Below are 16,376 nucleotides of genomic sequence, written 5' to 3' on the forward strand. Positions count from 1 at the left end.
TAAATTGTAATAAAATCAGGTAAAATCCTTTTTGGCGTTTTGTAGCGCTAAAACCCATCCCTACCATGCATGCACACATAATAAGCCAAGTAACTGCTGTCACAACTCGAGTACACTTGTCAACGTATCGGAACAGTCAATAACACAACAAAAGATCCCTTCTTTCTACCTCAGATTTTCCTTTTTTTCTTTTTCGAGTTTCTTAAGTTTGACCGCGTCATTTTGCATAAAAGTCAACATGAAGTTTTCAAATTTATAGTTCTGGTTCCCTGGCTTTGACCACCCACTCCTGCTTACTTCAAACCTTCAATCCTTTTGTTCTGGATTTGTAATCTTCTGGTCTCATATAAACATCATCATCATTGTCCTTTTGATATTAAAAAAATATTATTTTAATATATTTTAAAATAAAAAATACTTTACATTATCATAATACATGAATTCCTCCTATCTGGTCAATTGAGTCAGCAGGGTTATTCAAGAATCAATACCTTGGTAATTATGAAGCTTAAATCAGTTGGTAATTTTTTCTTATGTTGATCATCTAGGGAATTTCAAACTCAAAACTCCTCGGAGAGCTCATCGGCTTCTACAGAACTGTCCAATCCAACGGCTCAATCAAGCGGGTAATAAGATGGGGTTTGACGGCCTCTGCAGTCTATACATGACAATAGAAATATGTGATTACTTACCATTTATAAATGCAGAAATACCATAACCTATAAACATCAATACATCAGACAAATGATGATAATATGCACATCAAACATTATTTTGCTAATAAATAATTTCACTAAAATCACACATGGAACTGCCCACATTGTATGCATCAATAATTTTAATTTCCCAACACCTTAACGCACATTGTCGCATCAGTTGGAATACAAATTCCTCCTACATTCTATCAACAAGATGTTCTTAACAACAAAGTTTTATTAATTCCAACAAAACAGACTGGACATACTTGTAAAAGAAAAGGAAAGAAAAAAACGTGTATGCAAGTAAGAAACTATTTGATTTTGCTCTATTTTGACGTGGCTAATTTTCAGCCAAGGAGACTGAGGCAGTTCTCAGGGCAGGGAATTCTACTCACGTTAACAGGGGCATGGCTCCTTGGGATAGCACAACGTGAGCCACCCCAGGCATGACCAGAGATGAAACTCTGCACCTCGGCTGAGGAGGAGAACAAGTCAGGTAGACTGATGCTCAACACAAATATTGCTCAATATTAAAGCTGTCTAGTTTATGATTTAGAGAACAACCACACTTTATAAGATTCAGCAAAAATAGAAAGTAAGGAAACTGACATTTCAGTGCATGCCATCAACTTAATCAGATAGGCTGGAGTATAACCAGTTCAGTCAATTATAAACGCACTGAACTGGAGCACTAAAACAGTGAATATATACAGAGGCTGATGCGATATGGATGCATGCATATGTGTATATATTAAAGTTCATTTGGAGCTTTGTACTTGAGAAATAAACACACCAGAACACAAGATCTTGGCTGGAAGAGGAAAGGTATTATTCAACATCACCCCTGTCCAGGACAAGAGAATTATCATTATCTTGTCCAATGATGAAAAGGAGAAATTGAGTATATTATTAACAACATGACACATTACAACAAACTAAAACTGTAATTTTATTCATCTGTGCAAGCCGTTGATTTTCTCACCTTTGCAAAGCTCTTATGGTAACCAAACATACAAATGACAATCAGACTATGAAGGAAGAAAACGACACAAAGCCATGAAACAAATTAAAAATAAAAGGCAAAGTTATCAGCACCTCCTAAAACTGTATCTATGGATCTAAATTAAAACCCAAATTCATCCCAAAAGGGAAGGCAGCGATTACCAGATGTCCAGATTCACATCTCCTCAACAAAGCCATGATCCAACAGCGCAGATTGATACGCTACACGTAGTTGGTGACCAATGTGCACATCAGCATCCCATCTCATCACAGCAAAATTTGCACTTCCATATATTACTCAATGTTGGTGATATAGGTGTGCACGTCAGCATCCCATCACAGCACAATTGTACACAAAGCTGCCCGAAGGCTTACTAGCAAGCAGGTCCCACTTTGGAGGACCATCACCTGGAGCCCATGAGTGCAGCTCAATCATCCCTCCACCTAGAGCCCTAGGTCCACCTATAACAATAAGTCGATCTCCACATGCCCTAAATGCCAGGCCCCAACCATTCATCGAAACTGCTTGTTCAGGTAACCTCCCAAGTGTAATCCACACATTGTTTTTTTTGTCATATTTCCTCACCTCCTTTTGTGCATAATCAGCTGCATAGAGCTCATTATTCACAACTGCAACTAAAGGAGGTGCCCCAGCTGCAGCAGGTGTTTCTGTGATCACAGCCCCTCCATTTTGAGCAGGCAGCATATCAGGTATCTCATGCCACGTTCTTGTTTTCAAATCATATGCCTCCCCACATGTCAGCATCTTTGAACTGCCAGCTCCAATTCCACCAATAACATAAAACTTGCCATCCATAAACAGTCCAGAACACATTTTCCTAGCTTTATTCATGTTTGGAATAGCAACCCACATGCCAGTTTCTGAATTGTATAGCTCCGCTGAGTTCAAAACATTGCCACGTGGATCACAACCACCAGCAAGTATCGCAATTTCCCCCAGACTGGAAGATCCAAACAAGCACCTGGGTGTGTTCATCTTCATGCCAGATGTCCATGTGTTTGTTAAAATGCTATATCTATAAATAACATGGGACTCTATACCCTTTCCAAAAACTAGAAGATCTGTACCAACAGCCAGCGATTCCTTGTCTGAACACATGAAACATTCATTTGATTTAATTCTTGGCAAATGCAACCATCGACGACGAATAGGATCATAGGCCTCCCATTCAAGGAGATTGCAAGAGAAATATACCCATCGCTCGACAATTCCTGCTTCCCGCCTCAGCTTATACAGCTGACCACTCTGAACTAGAGAATGGAAGCTTTTATTGAGTAAAGCAATGGCACCATAATCAGACCTTGAGCAGTGGAGGAGACAGCTTATTGATAAGTCTCGACCAAGTTGGTTAATGAGTGAACTCGAATCCGATTGATTTTCTACTTGATGGTGGTTTTCTAGTTGATTAGTTTGTGCAATTGAAAGAGCATGCAGACAATCAGCTTGATACTGATTATCTGGTTGATCAGTATGCACAATGGAATGAACATGCAGAGCCTCCATCTTTTCCTGTCTCTCATGGCCCTCCAGCACCTTTGCTGCCTTTCTTGAGGTAACATCTTCCCCATCTTCTAATGGCCGCTTGTTCGAGAGCTCAACAGCGCAGCAAGCATTATAAATCCACGTGTTCTCTTCCTCACATGATGCTGGTAATTCTCTTGGGACAGGATAAGATGAAGCTTCCAACATGGTGCTGGGGTTGAAAGAATTAAAGAAACAAAAGCTTACCAGCAGACTCCCTTGTAATAATAAATTGCAAAAACAGTCAAACAAGAAAGGAAAATCAATTAGTCATGAAATCTATTGAAAAATAACGCATGCAACCAAGAAATATACAGCCAAGCCAAAAAAAATAAAATAAAATAATTGGAAACAAAAACCCAGATCTTTGCAGCATTCTGAAATGAATGCAAAACCTAACAGACACAGAATGATGCATGTCATAGTAACAACTTTTTTTTTTGTTAATCTAGAAACACTAGATTCAGGTATGACAAAACAATCTAGTAAAAGATTACATTTCACCAATAAAAAAAAAGCTACAAGTTACAGAAATAAATAAGACAGTGAAAGCAGCTATGCATGAGAAATGACAGGAAACCAATCTGATCTCTGAGCTCAAAAAACCACAGTAATTCAAGAATTAAGCACACATATCCGACTACAATCCAATTCCTTAATAAATTTTCCTTCGAAAAAAAAACAAATAAAGATCTGCTGAGAAGACTAATCCATGCCAATCTATAACAAAATACTATCCATATAAGAAATGATTTAGAAAACAAAAAACAACATTAGCAAATTGTGCTACCATAAATGTTTGCAGCAATCATTAAAAAGAGAGAAAGAAAGACACTCACACAAATTCGGCAACAAAGTTTTGAGCTTTCGCTGCAATTCAATGGTATGTGAGAATCAAAATCCAATTGCTATTTTCTTCCGTTAGATTCACCCCCTCCCCCCCCCTCTCTCTCTCTTGTTTTTCGGGTTATATTAGCAGACAGCCGAGAGAGTAACAAAATGTGTTGAATGGTAACGTTGATTTAATGTTGGAGGTTTTTATATATTTACATCACAATATATATATATATATATATAATAACATATTACTTTTCCGACGCGGCCTACATACTGTGACGCAGATCCTTGTGGTATATATATTGGCGCCGCGCGATGCCACATTTTCCTTTATAAAGTTATTTAATTAATAATGATAATTACAATTAAAATACGTAATGGTAAGAATAATAATTATTTAAAAATAATAAAAAAATATGTTAGAGTGAAAAAACCTCATTTATTGATATCTACATTAGATGGGATTTTTGTATATTAATTTTAGTTGAATAATTTTTAATACAGATGTGTTTAAGAAAAAAGACCTTGTGCAAAAGTCATTAAATTTAATTTTTTATCAATGATTTTGAAATTATTAAAAATCAAATAAATGATGAAGAATCTAGTTTAAACCATGAAGATTTAAGAAAAATTTCAAGAGAAAATGGAAGTTTTGGAGTTGGCTATAAGTAGAGTCAAGGAAAATTAACAAGTAAAGATAACGTGATATGAATTATGTTTAGTTTAAATGTTAAGAGAGTTATTATGAGTTAAAAGGAACAACTTGAATTATACCTATATTGAAAAATGGATTTGTGTTTTGGGATTTAGAAGTATAAGTGAAAGTTGTGATGAATATATGGATAATAGATTGTAAATTGGACATGGAATTGAGGTTTTAAAGAACAAAAAGTAAAAGGAAATGATTTATAAAAATTAATGGAAGTTAGAATTTTATTTTTGAAAATATGAATTGTAGTAAATATGTTGATAGAAGCTATTCGTATAGAAAATAAAGAAAATCATAACATAAATAGGTGGAAGAAAAGATGATAGTATGTAAGGGTTAGGAATTATATAATTTAATTAGGTAAGAATATCATTATGAAAAATTACGAAATAGGAGAAATATAAAAGGAAAATTATGAGGTGGTTGCAATTGTTAATGATATAGGAGTAATGGTTGAAAGCGGTAAACCTAAGTACTTATATGCATGACAAACCGAAGAAAAAATAAATTTATGAGTAGTGTGATGAAATTATGTAACATGAATGTTGATGTATGATGAGATAAAAAAATATATTGATAATGATACCTTTTCTAAAATAATAAGAGGCACCACAAGTGGCATTTTCTATAGCTAGAGAAGCATGTTTAGCTAGAGGTACAAGTAGTGCTCCACACCTTATTCTAATTTAAATTTTAATTAGTCTTGTTGATACAAAATTCTTTTATTGTAAATGACTGAATTTTGAATGTCTGGAAGAAGAAAAAAATTAAAGAATTGGAAGAATTTATTGGCATCTATAAAGGATCTTTGAATTGATTGGCAACCAAATAGGTTTGTTGGATTATTGGAATTCATGAAAGGATAGCCGAATTGATTGGTAATCAAATGGGTTAGCTGGAGTTTTGGCATCCAAATGGGGTAGTCGGGTTATTGGTAACCAAATGAGTTTGCTAGATTTATTGGCATTCATCGGGAGATAGTTGGGTTATTGGTAATCAAAAGGGTTAACTGGTTTATTAGCATCCGTGAGGGATAACCAGAGTGATTGGAATTCATGAGGGATAGCTAAGGTTATGAACATCTGTATAGGATGACTAAGATTAAATTGACATAGATGATGATGGTTAGAATGCTTAAGTTGTTGAATTAAAGAAACAATTGAATGTCTTTTAGAAATGAGAATAAAAGACTCTTGTTGATATGTTACTTATATTTTAATTCTTGTAATGGTATTCACATATTTATAATGCTAATTACTTGATTCCAAGTTCATCTCATTACATATATAAGTAATAACATCATTGGTAAAATATCTTTGATAGATAAGTGATGATCCCTTGGAAGGGGTATATCATTGATTTGAATCTTATAACACGCGCGCGCGCGCGCACACACACACACACATATATATATATATTAAATAATTTTATTTTGATGTGTAAACGAACTGTAACTTAAGTATTTAATTGTTCATTATGTTTATTGTTAATATGGAATTGATTTGAAAAGTGAAAGATTCATCATGGATGAATGTCGATAAGGTAGCCATGAGGTTGCTATAGTGTTATGTGAGGATATGGTTTAAGATGTCAGGATCAGAATTGTGCATTGATTTGTGTGTGTCAATTATAAGCGCCGCCAAATATGGAAATGACCTATTTTAAAGGGAAATTTTTGTTGAGATTGTATTAGACTAAATAAGGATGATTTCAAAGATTAAAGAGGAAGGAAATGCATGTAAATATAACAATAAGTAATATGAGAATTGTGAAGATAAGAGAAAGTGATAAATTCATAGGATTTGATAACTAAAAGATGATATACAACTATATATGATTTTGTACTGGAAGAAACACTGGAATATGTTAATAAATAAAATAAATAATGATTACCAAAAGTATATGAATGTCAAAGGGTACAAGGAAATGATTTTTTAAAAGAAAAATATATGGATGAACCAAATAGTACAAATTAATAATAAGAAAGAATGGAAAATTGAAATGATAATTTATAAGTAAGGAGTGGAAATGATATGGATAAGTTATGTGTGGCATTAAGCATGTTGAAATGATTTCAAGAAAGATTAATTGATTGAAAACAATAAAATGGGTAAAAAAGATAATTGAATAAATATTAAAAAATTAAAACAAGAGGAAATGGACATTAAAGAAAAAAGGATAGAAGTAATGATCATAGATATTAAACGGTAATGGTGAGGAATTGTTGAAAAATGAAGCAATTAAATGACTTGTGAAAGATGATATTGAGAAATATAAATAAGGATGGAAGTTGGAAGATGAAATGCATTACATATGTTGTTATATAAAATAGTTGTGTGAGTTAAGTGTGAATGTAGAATGAAATATGGAATACATTAAATGTGTTTTTAAGAAGAAACAATTAAATGGTTCAATAAAGAAAATTGAGGTTTAAATCTACCGTGTTAGGAATAAGATATTATATAAATTAAATTGTGCTAGTGAAATGATGTAAGATATGACACAAATATGACTTGTATGAGAACATGATAGGGAAATGATATAATGGAATCAAAAAGAGAATTCAACCGAGGTTGATGAGTATGTATTAAATTAGGAAATGATATCGATTTGAGATAATTAAAGAAGATTAATAAGAATGGTATCTCTTGCATAGGTGTTGAATATTAATAACTAAAATAACTCAAATGTTTATTATATTTTTATGATTTAGTATGTTTTTTCAAGTAAATGTCTTTAAAAATTGAGGATATAAATGAAGTGCTATTAAATTATTTGATTTCCCATCTTGAAAGTTATTAATAAAGTTCGAGGAAAAATATATGGTTCATGGTTGAGGTAAAGGGCGAAGAAGAAAGGCTACCTATTGATGAAGGGAACGATGTGAATGAAAGTTATGGTATTAATGAAAAATTTGATAAAAAAAATATTTAAGGTTTTGTGATTTCTAGAGTTGAGTTAAGTATTTTGGTGATGAATATGTATGAATTTCATTATTGTGGTTATCATTTCTTAAGTCAGTGGAAGATCTGGTGATGAGATTTATAGATACCAAAGATATAGACCTAAATTAATTATGTATTACAAGTATTTGTCCATTGATTACCTTAGTTCTTTCTAGGAGGAACCTTAAGCTACTTAACCTTCCATGTCAAAGATATTCATGTATTTCGAATGAATACTTTAATAATAATTTATATGTATATCACTAAAAAAAAGTAATGTAAATGTATAATTGTGTAAGAATGAATTATGTATTATTGTATTGGTTGATGAAGTTGTCGATGGATGAGTGGGGATTATTCTTATAAAAAAAGAAATTTACTCAAATTGTTACTTATACGATTGCTAATTCAAAAAGAAAAGTATTTGAAATATATTACGTTACATACACTTTAATATTTGAAATTTTTTTTTATTTAATCTTACATAAAATGTAAATATCTTAAATGTAGGAATGTATTTGATTCCTACAGGAAACATTTTGAAGTTATAATATTATGACTACAAAGTTCTTTATAAAATAAACTTTGGTCTTATTTTAAACTTTTTGTCACCATAAATATTTATAATTATAAATATCTACATCACCCAAAATATATACAAAATAATATTTTTTTGTATTTTATAAAAAATAAATTAATTATGGAGAATAAAAAAAATTAAAATAATAATAATTATAGAGACATGATATGCTAAGCCTAAGTGTTAAAATGCTTGGGACAACAAGTTAGCTTATAAGTAAACACCTAGGCTATGAAAGCCTAGCTTAAGATCTTAAAAATCTTAAAAAAAAAAAAACATGGACAAAACAACATGTGTTCCAAATATATGAATTGTCCTCTTTTCTAATAACCTTTAGGTTATAAAAACAAATAATAAAAAATTGATAAATTTATCTTTAAAAAATCTAATTTTATTCATTTTTGCATTCTTTTTTATGCTTTAATCTAGTGAAGGCTTATTTGAAACTAGTTATCCTCCACAATCATCATATCCTAGTTGCTATAAATCTATTTATCTTGTGTACGGTCTATATAGGTTTAGGAGACATCAAAATAAAAAATAATCAAGATAAATACAAAATCTTGTAAGAATTTTGAAATTAATGGTTTCGGATGGAAATGGAAACCTTATCTTTATGCTATTTTTATGATATTTGGTTCTTAAACTTTTTTTATTTCTATCTTCTAAGAATTAGAATGGTAATAAATATATTTGGATCAACTCAAATGAGTATTGATGGAGGAGCCATATTAAAAAAAAAACCTAGATATAATTGATGAAATTAATACTATAAGTTTTAATATACTATAATTTAAATTAATTATTCACAAATAAAAATTACTATTAAATTAAAAAAATGTTCAAAGTGGCAATAAGAAAAAAATATGTTTATTTTTATTATTATTATTGAATTTGAACTTTAAATGACAAACAAGCTGTGTAAACTTTCCAAAATCATATTGGATTTATATCAGGTGTGCCATGTAACAATTGATGTAATGATTATATACCAATAAGTTTTTTTTATAATAACACAAACTTTGTTCAAAACATTTATTTTAATAAAAATATTTGTAATTTTTAAAAATATCACATATATTAAAAGAATTATTAATAAATACTAAATAGATTCTCTAATCTTAAAATTAACTCTACATGCCAGCATAAAAATACTTATTCTCCATATAAGAATTCTATTTTTGTTTATGACAATATATGATATATTTCAATACAATTCCTTAGTTTTAATTATATCTCTAACTAAAAAAATACTAAAATATTAATACAATTCCTAAAAAATATATTAATTTTATTTTTATATTATATATTTATTTATATATCACATATAATCTTAAATCATATATAATTAGTTTATCAAATCACCCATTACTTTATCTTTACTACTAAACTTTAAAAAGATTAAAAATATGTCAACAAAAATAATTAAAATATCAAATATAATAAAATTATATCATATTAAATTCATCAAATTATTAAATCAGGACCTTATTAATTAATTATATGGGATTTTGTTTTATAATTATCTTATATCATATTTGACTCATGAATGGAAATGTTTCTGAACAAATTTTCATTCCTACATACATTTTTAATATTAGCTTACATATAACTAAAGATAACTCTTTAAAATAAAAATAATTTATAAGAATTATAATGTTAATATTATCATGTTAAAAGTTAATGAAGCCTTGAATAATATTTTTGTTAACAATTTATACTATTACTCCAAAGGATATTTGATGCTAGCTTTGCGATTAGGGTGTTATTTGGGTTTAGAAATTTCTAGTGTTGTTTTTTTTTACAGTATAAACTTGTAATTCTTATAACCCTATTTTGTTTTAGCCTTTTAGATCTACCTTTTAATTTATTGAACTTTTGCAAGAGCCTTTTATATCTAAATCCTAAAGATAAAACAATTATTGGTGTCATGTCACCATTAGTTTTGCCACTTGCAATATTTTTTTTACCTTGCTATATTTAGTATTGAGTATCATGTGATTATCAAGGAGCCTAACCCCCCCTTCACATCAATTGGTTGAAAATTTCATTAGCTTTTTTGATGTCAAAAGAGTGTTATTTACCCTCATAGGCAACTTTAATGTAGTAATCTCAAACTATCTTTTCTCTTTGAGTTTTGTGACTATCAAAGTCCAAGTTGATCATTCAATAGGTCATTACAACCTCATTCAAGTAGCTAACTAGGTAAGTTCCCCTTAATGATTTCTTTTCTACTTGTTTGCCCAACATCTTTTCATACCAAACAATATTGTCTATAAGGGTATAGATACCAATATATTTGTTTATGACCAAACTCCTTTTTATATTTCATAATATCTCATTTAAAATAAGTTTGATACACTTCTTCTCTATTATAGTTGTTGTATACCTTGTTTTGAGAGTTCTAAAATGAAGTGCATAACTTTTCATGGATTCTTATATATTTTGAACAATTTTGGCCAAGTTAGCTAGTGTTATCTCTAGTTATGTCTCATAAAAGTGCTCATATAAACAAGCCTTCATTTCCTCCCAACTATTAATGAAATTTGATAGTACTAAGGAACACTAGTGGAAGGTAGTTTTGGTTAATAAAGAACCAAATAACCTTAGTTTCATGAAGGGATTGACAACATTATTACCGTATTGATTAATGAATTTGGTGATATGTTCCTTTGTTAACTTACTATTTTCCTAAAAAAATGCTTAAAATTAGTAATTTTGATTTTTTTTCCGGAATTGGATGGGTTCGATCGACCCACTTAGGGCATGGATGATGATATATAGGCCTTAATGTATATCCAATATTTATCCCTATCTCTTCTAAGTGTTAAGCTAATTCAATCTTGTCAATCCTTCTTCTTGGTTGTTATTTAACAACTGGTCCTCCAAGTATATGAGGATTGACATTGCCTTATTGAAAAGTAGCATATGGGATATTGTATTACCCAATTATAGATTGGGTTATCTATAGATAAGACCATTGGGCTATATAATTTGATTAAGGCTATTTATATACTTGAGGAGTAGATTGTACCTTATTGTGATCATGCTTTAATATTGTTGAGGTTGCGACTATGTTTACTACATAGGCATATAATACCCAATATGAGGCTAAAAACTTATATACATTCTCATCAAAGTGTTTACTATAGGAAGAAACCATGGTACTTGCCACATAAGCGTCTGCATGTGAGATCTATTCGACCTTATCTATTTTTTAATCTAATTAAGCTAATTAATCATATCTTAAATGATTATATTAACCATCATAATTTTATTATGATAAGTCATGTTTGATTTATTTTTGTCATCTCTATTTGGATGGCTCTTAAATCAACCTATATAAGTTTGTTTAATGATAAAATAACCATCCATCAAAAGGAGCTACTGATGACTAATTGGAGTTTGACTATAGTAGTTATGACCACCTGATTACATTATTAATTTCTAGAAAGGGATATGTGTGAAGTTATGATAAAGGTGTAGGAATGCCATTATATCTTTTAAAAGTCGGTGAAGGTTATATAGGATCACTATGACCATCCATATACAACTCTTTGCTATTAATAAAAGTTAGGTGATGAAGAACTATCATATGATACATCTAATTAGGGTTGCTCAATTGGACCTTGTATTTGTCAATTACATGTATTGATTTTTCATCAGTCATAATAATGATATTTTTACCATATTGTTTTTAAGACAACATGATGACTAATATTTTATTATGTTAATAAATATGTCTCACTACGAATGTTAATCTATTTACCTAGCAGATAATTTGGGCCAATATGCTATTTGTTCTTCATTTTTTGTTTTCAATGAGGAAAATTATAATTAAAAACTAAATCTTGAGCTGAGATAGATAATAACCTCATTTCCTACTTTGATTTAACATATTGGAAATAAAAAGGAATGTAAAATAATCAAATCTAGGTAAAAAAATAAATTTAAGAAAGCAATAAAAAATAAAGGCAAAAATTGTGAAAAAAAGAACAAGGAAATGAAAAGTGATAAATAAAGGATAAATTGTAGAAAGAAATTGTGCATATGTAAATTACCATCATTTTTAATAATTCAATGGACTTTTATATTGTTATAGAGGTTGAGTTTCATATAAATTTTTAATTCTAATCTTATAAATACTATTTATAATAGATAAGGGGTTTACATTATGAATTCTAATATAATATGAATTTCTATTTACGCGCCCTTTTCTTACAATCATATGAATTCGAACTAAATTGTAAAATTTATCAGCTTATTCTATAGTGGACTCTTGTTCTGGATAAAATTTAATCTTTTAGCCAACCATGCAAACTAACTTTATGTACAATTGCCTTTTTCTGCTAGATCAAGATTTTTAGCTTTCATGGCCAGTCATTACTTATAATCCTTTGGTTCATTTCTTTCTAACTTTCATGATTGATTTGGACTCTTCTGAAATATATTTTATTTTACTTTCATTGATTGATTTTAGCCTTCCTTTCCTTGTGATTGTGAATGACTACTATTTTTATTTAGTTGATATGTGGATGTTTATTTTCGGTGTAAACAATTATAAAGATAAAATTTCATGTAAATATAAAATCCTAATCTTACACAAACTCTTTATACCAGATAAGAACTATCCAATCTTAATCCCAGTAAAAATTATAATATCCTATAAATCATATATGTTCCTATCAATCATAATATCCACTAGTTATCCTACTTAAGACTCATTTTTTATGTAGGATTTGATTAGTCAATCATTTATTATGGATCTAAATCTCCTAGATGATTGTCGATTTCACCCTTCTTTACTAGTTGGTGGTCAATTTTATCATCTTCACTAGTTTGCTTACAAACTAATTATGAACAATTATTGTTTTTAATCCAACTGAAAGGAAGGATGCATGCAAATAAAGGAGTATAAATTATACAAGGATTAAGATTGTACGATCCTTATCTGCCAAGATAATTTGTATAGGATTAGAATTTTATGTTTATGTAAATTCTATCTTTATAATATTATAAATAGGTTATACAATATCTATAAATGATGACCAACCCTATATACACAATTTATTAGCAATCTTTTGCTATATATAGTTTTTTTTTTGCTTATCATAATTTTTTCTTATTTTCTTGACACCTTTTATTTATAGCTTTATTTACTTGTTTTATGTTTTTGTTTAGTTTATTTTTTGACATTACCCTTCTTTTATTCTTAATTTATTAAGGTCAAGTTTATAACTCCATATTTTGTTTGATCTCTAATTATAGTTTCTCCTCGTTAAAAGAAAGAAACTAAGAATATATCGCATATTAATCAAAGAATCAATAATTGATTAATAGAATGATAATGATTAATCAAAGAAATTATTTGACATATCAATAAACCTAATCCTAACCTTATTTGTTATAAACATGGTAGAGAATCTTTTAGTGAGGGATAATTACAACGCATAAAACAAAGTGATGATTGATTTCCATTATTTGAGAGCTACCCTTTTGCTATTACCACTACCACTGCCAATGTTAATGTTATATTTCTTGAAATAGTAGGTTGTGTAATTATTTTAAAATCATTTGAAGGATCTTATGGTTATCAAACCTTAATGGAAATAGTATTTGGTGATTCAAAATTGATACCTTTTAAAATGCCTGACTATTTGACTAAGCATTATAATGTTGTTGGGAATTTAGTAGTTTCAGGTGCATTCTAGGATTAGTGTTTTAATTCTATGAATGCTAACACAATCACACCAAGAAGGAGGAATTTGAATGTTTGCAAGAGGAAATCAAAAGTTAAGGTTATGAATGTAAAAGGTTGATATGTACCGATGGAGTAGAAAGTGACTGACTTTATGGACTTAACAATAACATTTGCTAATGTAAGAAACTCTCATCCTGATTATGATATGGTAGTTGTTGTCCAATATGAACCTGATATAAATATTGGTGCTATTGTAGGTGTTGATGTGACAATAAATATTATTGATCATTGTGAAATGGAAGAAATGACTTATTAAATTCGTAAACAAATCAGGTAGAAGGAGAATGATTAAGCTACAGTTTTTTTAGCTCTTTTTCTTCCATTGGTAATACATAATACTTTTAGTGAAGATATTTGCTTTTGGAATTCTCATGGCTAGGTAGTACCAGTAAGAGAAAGATTATAAAAGATGTTATTTCTACCTTTTAGCTAGATGTTTGCTATTTATCAGAGACATTTTTTTTTTGATGTTTTAGACTCCTTTATTAATAGATTATGAATGGTTATGAAATTAGATGGAAATGTATTAGTTTAAGAGGTCGAACAGGTGGTATATTGGTAATATGGAATGATGTATTTAAAGTAGCTTATGTTGAATTTGGTTCTTAGTGAGAGGCTTTTTTTGGTTCTTTATTAAAGCTAATTTTAACCATGTCTATGCCTATTCTACTATGGCTAACATAAAATTTTTATGGTATGAGTTGACTATATTGAGACTTTATTTTATATTACCTTTGTTTCTAATTGGGGACTTTAATGAGACCTTTCATGTCAATGATAGAAGTAATGGTTTGATGAAAGTTAGGGTCTCCAAATCATTTAAGAATCTCTTAAAATGTTTATGATTTTATTGAGTACACTTTAACTGGTAATAGATACACTTGGTTCTAGCCTAGATTTATGATTATAATAGATAAGGCATTTACTAGTCTAAAGTGTTTCTTGGAATTTCCTGTTTATAAGCCTATCTAGTTAAAGAGGGGTATATCTAAAAAAAACCTGATTTATTTGGGAGAAAAGACATTGTGATGGAGTTGGAAGCCATTTAGATTTCTTGATTATTAATGGCAAAACCTACATTTCTCATATTCATTGCAAGATATGTGGAATGTAGTTTGTATGGTTGATCCTAACCATTTGAAATTTGCTAAGAAACTAAGCTTTCTTAGATGAAAGCTAAAGGAAATGGAATGTTAGCTGATTTGGAAATCTAGATTATATCATATCTATTTCTTTAAAAGATAGGGTTTTTTATATGATATTAAGTACAAAGCCAACATTTTTTTCTTTAATTTATTTTATAAATAAGATTGTGAGTGGCTAGAGTTGTGTAGTTTGAGTTTCAAAAGATTAAGTAGTGAATCAATAAACTAGTTATAAAGGGAAGTGACCATGTAGAAGGTTAAAGATGTTGTTTAGAGTTATATTGGTATAAAGACTTCAGAACTAATGGTTTCAATTTCCATTTTTATAAAAGGAATGATTTTTATCAGAGAAGATATTTGTTATCTAGGTTCAAAATTCTTCGAAACAAGTTTTGTGCCTGATGGCCATAAATAATGTTTACATCATTATAGTTCCAACAATAAAGGGTGCTACTAGATTCGCTGATTGTAAGCCTATTAGTCGTAGTGAACAGTTTGTATAAAATCATTACAAATATGCTTTATCTAAAGGTTGAATAATTTCATATAATAGGTTATTAGTTAGAATTAGTCATTTTTTTATTTCAGGGCTTAAGCTTTAAAATCGATTTCAGAAAGCTTTTGATTTAATTATGTAGGAGTACATTATTCAAGTAATGGGCTATATAAGTTTTGGTGTTAAAAGAAAAAATTGAATTAATTAGTGCATCTTAACCTTAAGAGTAGCCATCTTTATTAATGGATCGCCAATTGCTAAGTTTGCTATGGCTAAAGGAATTCATCAATGACCCTCTTTTTTCTTTTCGATTTGATGTAGAGGTAGAGAGTTAATTTGTTTTTTTTAGGTTAGTATCTTCAATTTAATTTCTGTAGGTGGTGGTATGCCTGTAATTTAGTCCTAACAAGCTGCCTAGTTGAGGAGAAAAAAAGGTTTAGCTGAGGAGAAGAGGGCCAAAAATGAGCAACAAGAAAAAAAAAGGAAGAGGACTAACTGGGCTTAACAAGTGAAAACCAAACAACAAAATAAAAGGATAAGATGAGGCTCAACAAGGGCCAAACCTAAATAGAAAGAGAAGAGGAGAAGAGAAGGAAGAAAAAAAAGGCAAAACCAAGCCCAAAAAAAGAAAAGAAAAAAGCAAAATTAAACCCACCAAAC

At 29.7% G+C, this 16,376-nt stretch overlaps 1 protein-coding gene across 5 annotated transcripts; it reads right to left on the reverse strand.

The window, feature by feature from the left end:
• Positions 1-4: 4 nt before the first annotated feature.
• Positions 5-4,267, reverse strand: LOC133675264 (F-box/kelch-repeat protein At1g74510-like). 5 transcript variants are annotated; one of them, XR_009835384.1, is made up of 4 exons: positions 4,083-4,267; positions 1,863-3,461; positions 492-658; positions 5-367 (listed from the first exon to the last, which is right to left on the reverse strand). XR_009835384.1 is itself a non-coding variant. In XM_062096590.1 (2 exons), the coding sequence occupies exon 2, from the start codon at positions 3,409-3,411 to the stop codon at positions 2,026-2,028; it is 1,386 nt and encodes a 461-aa protein (XP_061952574.1). In that variant the 5' UTR covers positions 3,412-3,457; positions 4,083-4,267; the 3' UTR covers positions 1,624-2,025. The 5 variants fall into 5 exon arrangements, 1 of the variants encoding a protein (XP_061952574.1); XR_009835383.1 differs by lacking the exon at positions 5-367 and adding an exon at positions 1,492-1,542 and having other exon boundaries at positions 369-658; XR_009835385.1 differs by lacking the exon at positions 5-367 and adding an exon at positions 1,094-1,542 and having other exon boundaries at positions 369-658.
• Positions 4,268-16,376: the final 12,109 nt, after the last annotated feature.

Source organism: Populus nigra, chromosome 16 (assembly GCF_951802175.1).
Source record: "Populus nigra chromosome 16, ddPopNigr1.1, whole genome shotgun sequence".
Classification (NCBI taxonomy): domain Eukaryota; kingdom Viridiplantae; phylum Streptophyta; class Magnoliopsida; order Malpighiales; family Salicaceae; genus Populus; species Populus nigra.

Excerpts from the sequence above, each read along its gene's own strand:
- LOC133675264 (XM_062096590.1), bottom strand. The coding sequence starts at position 3,411 with ATGTTGGAAGCTTCATCTTATCCTGTCCCAAGAGAATTACCAGCATCA.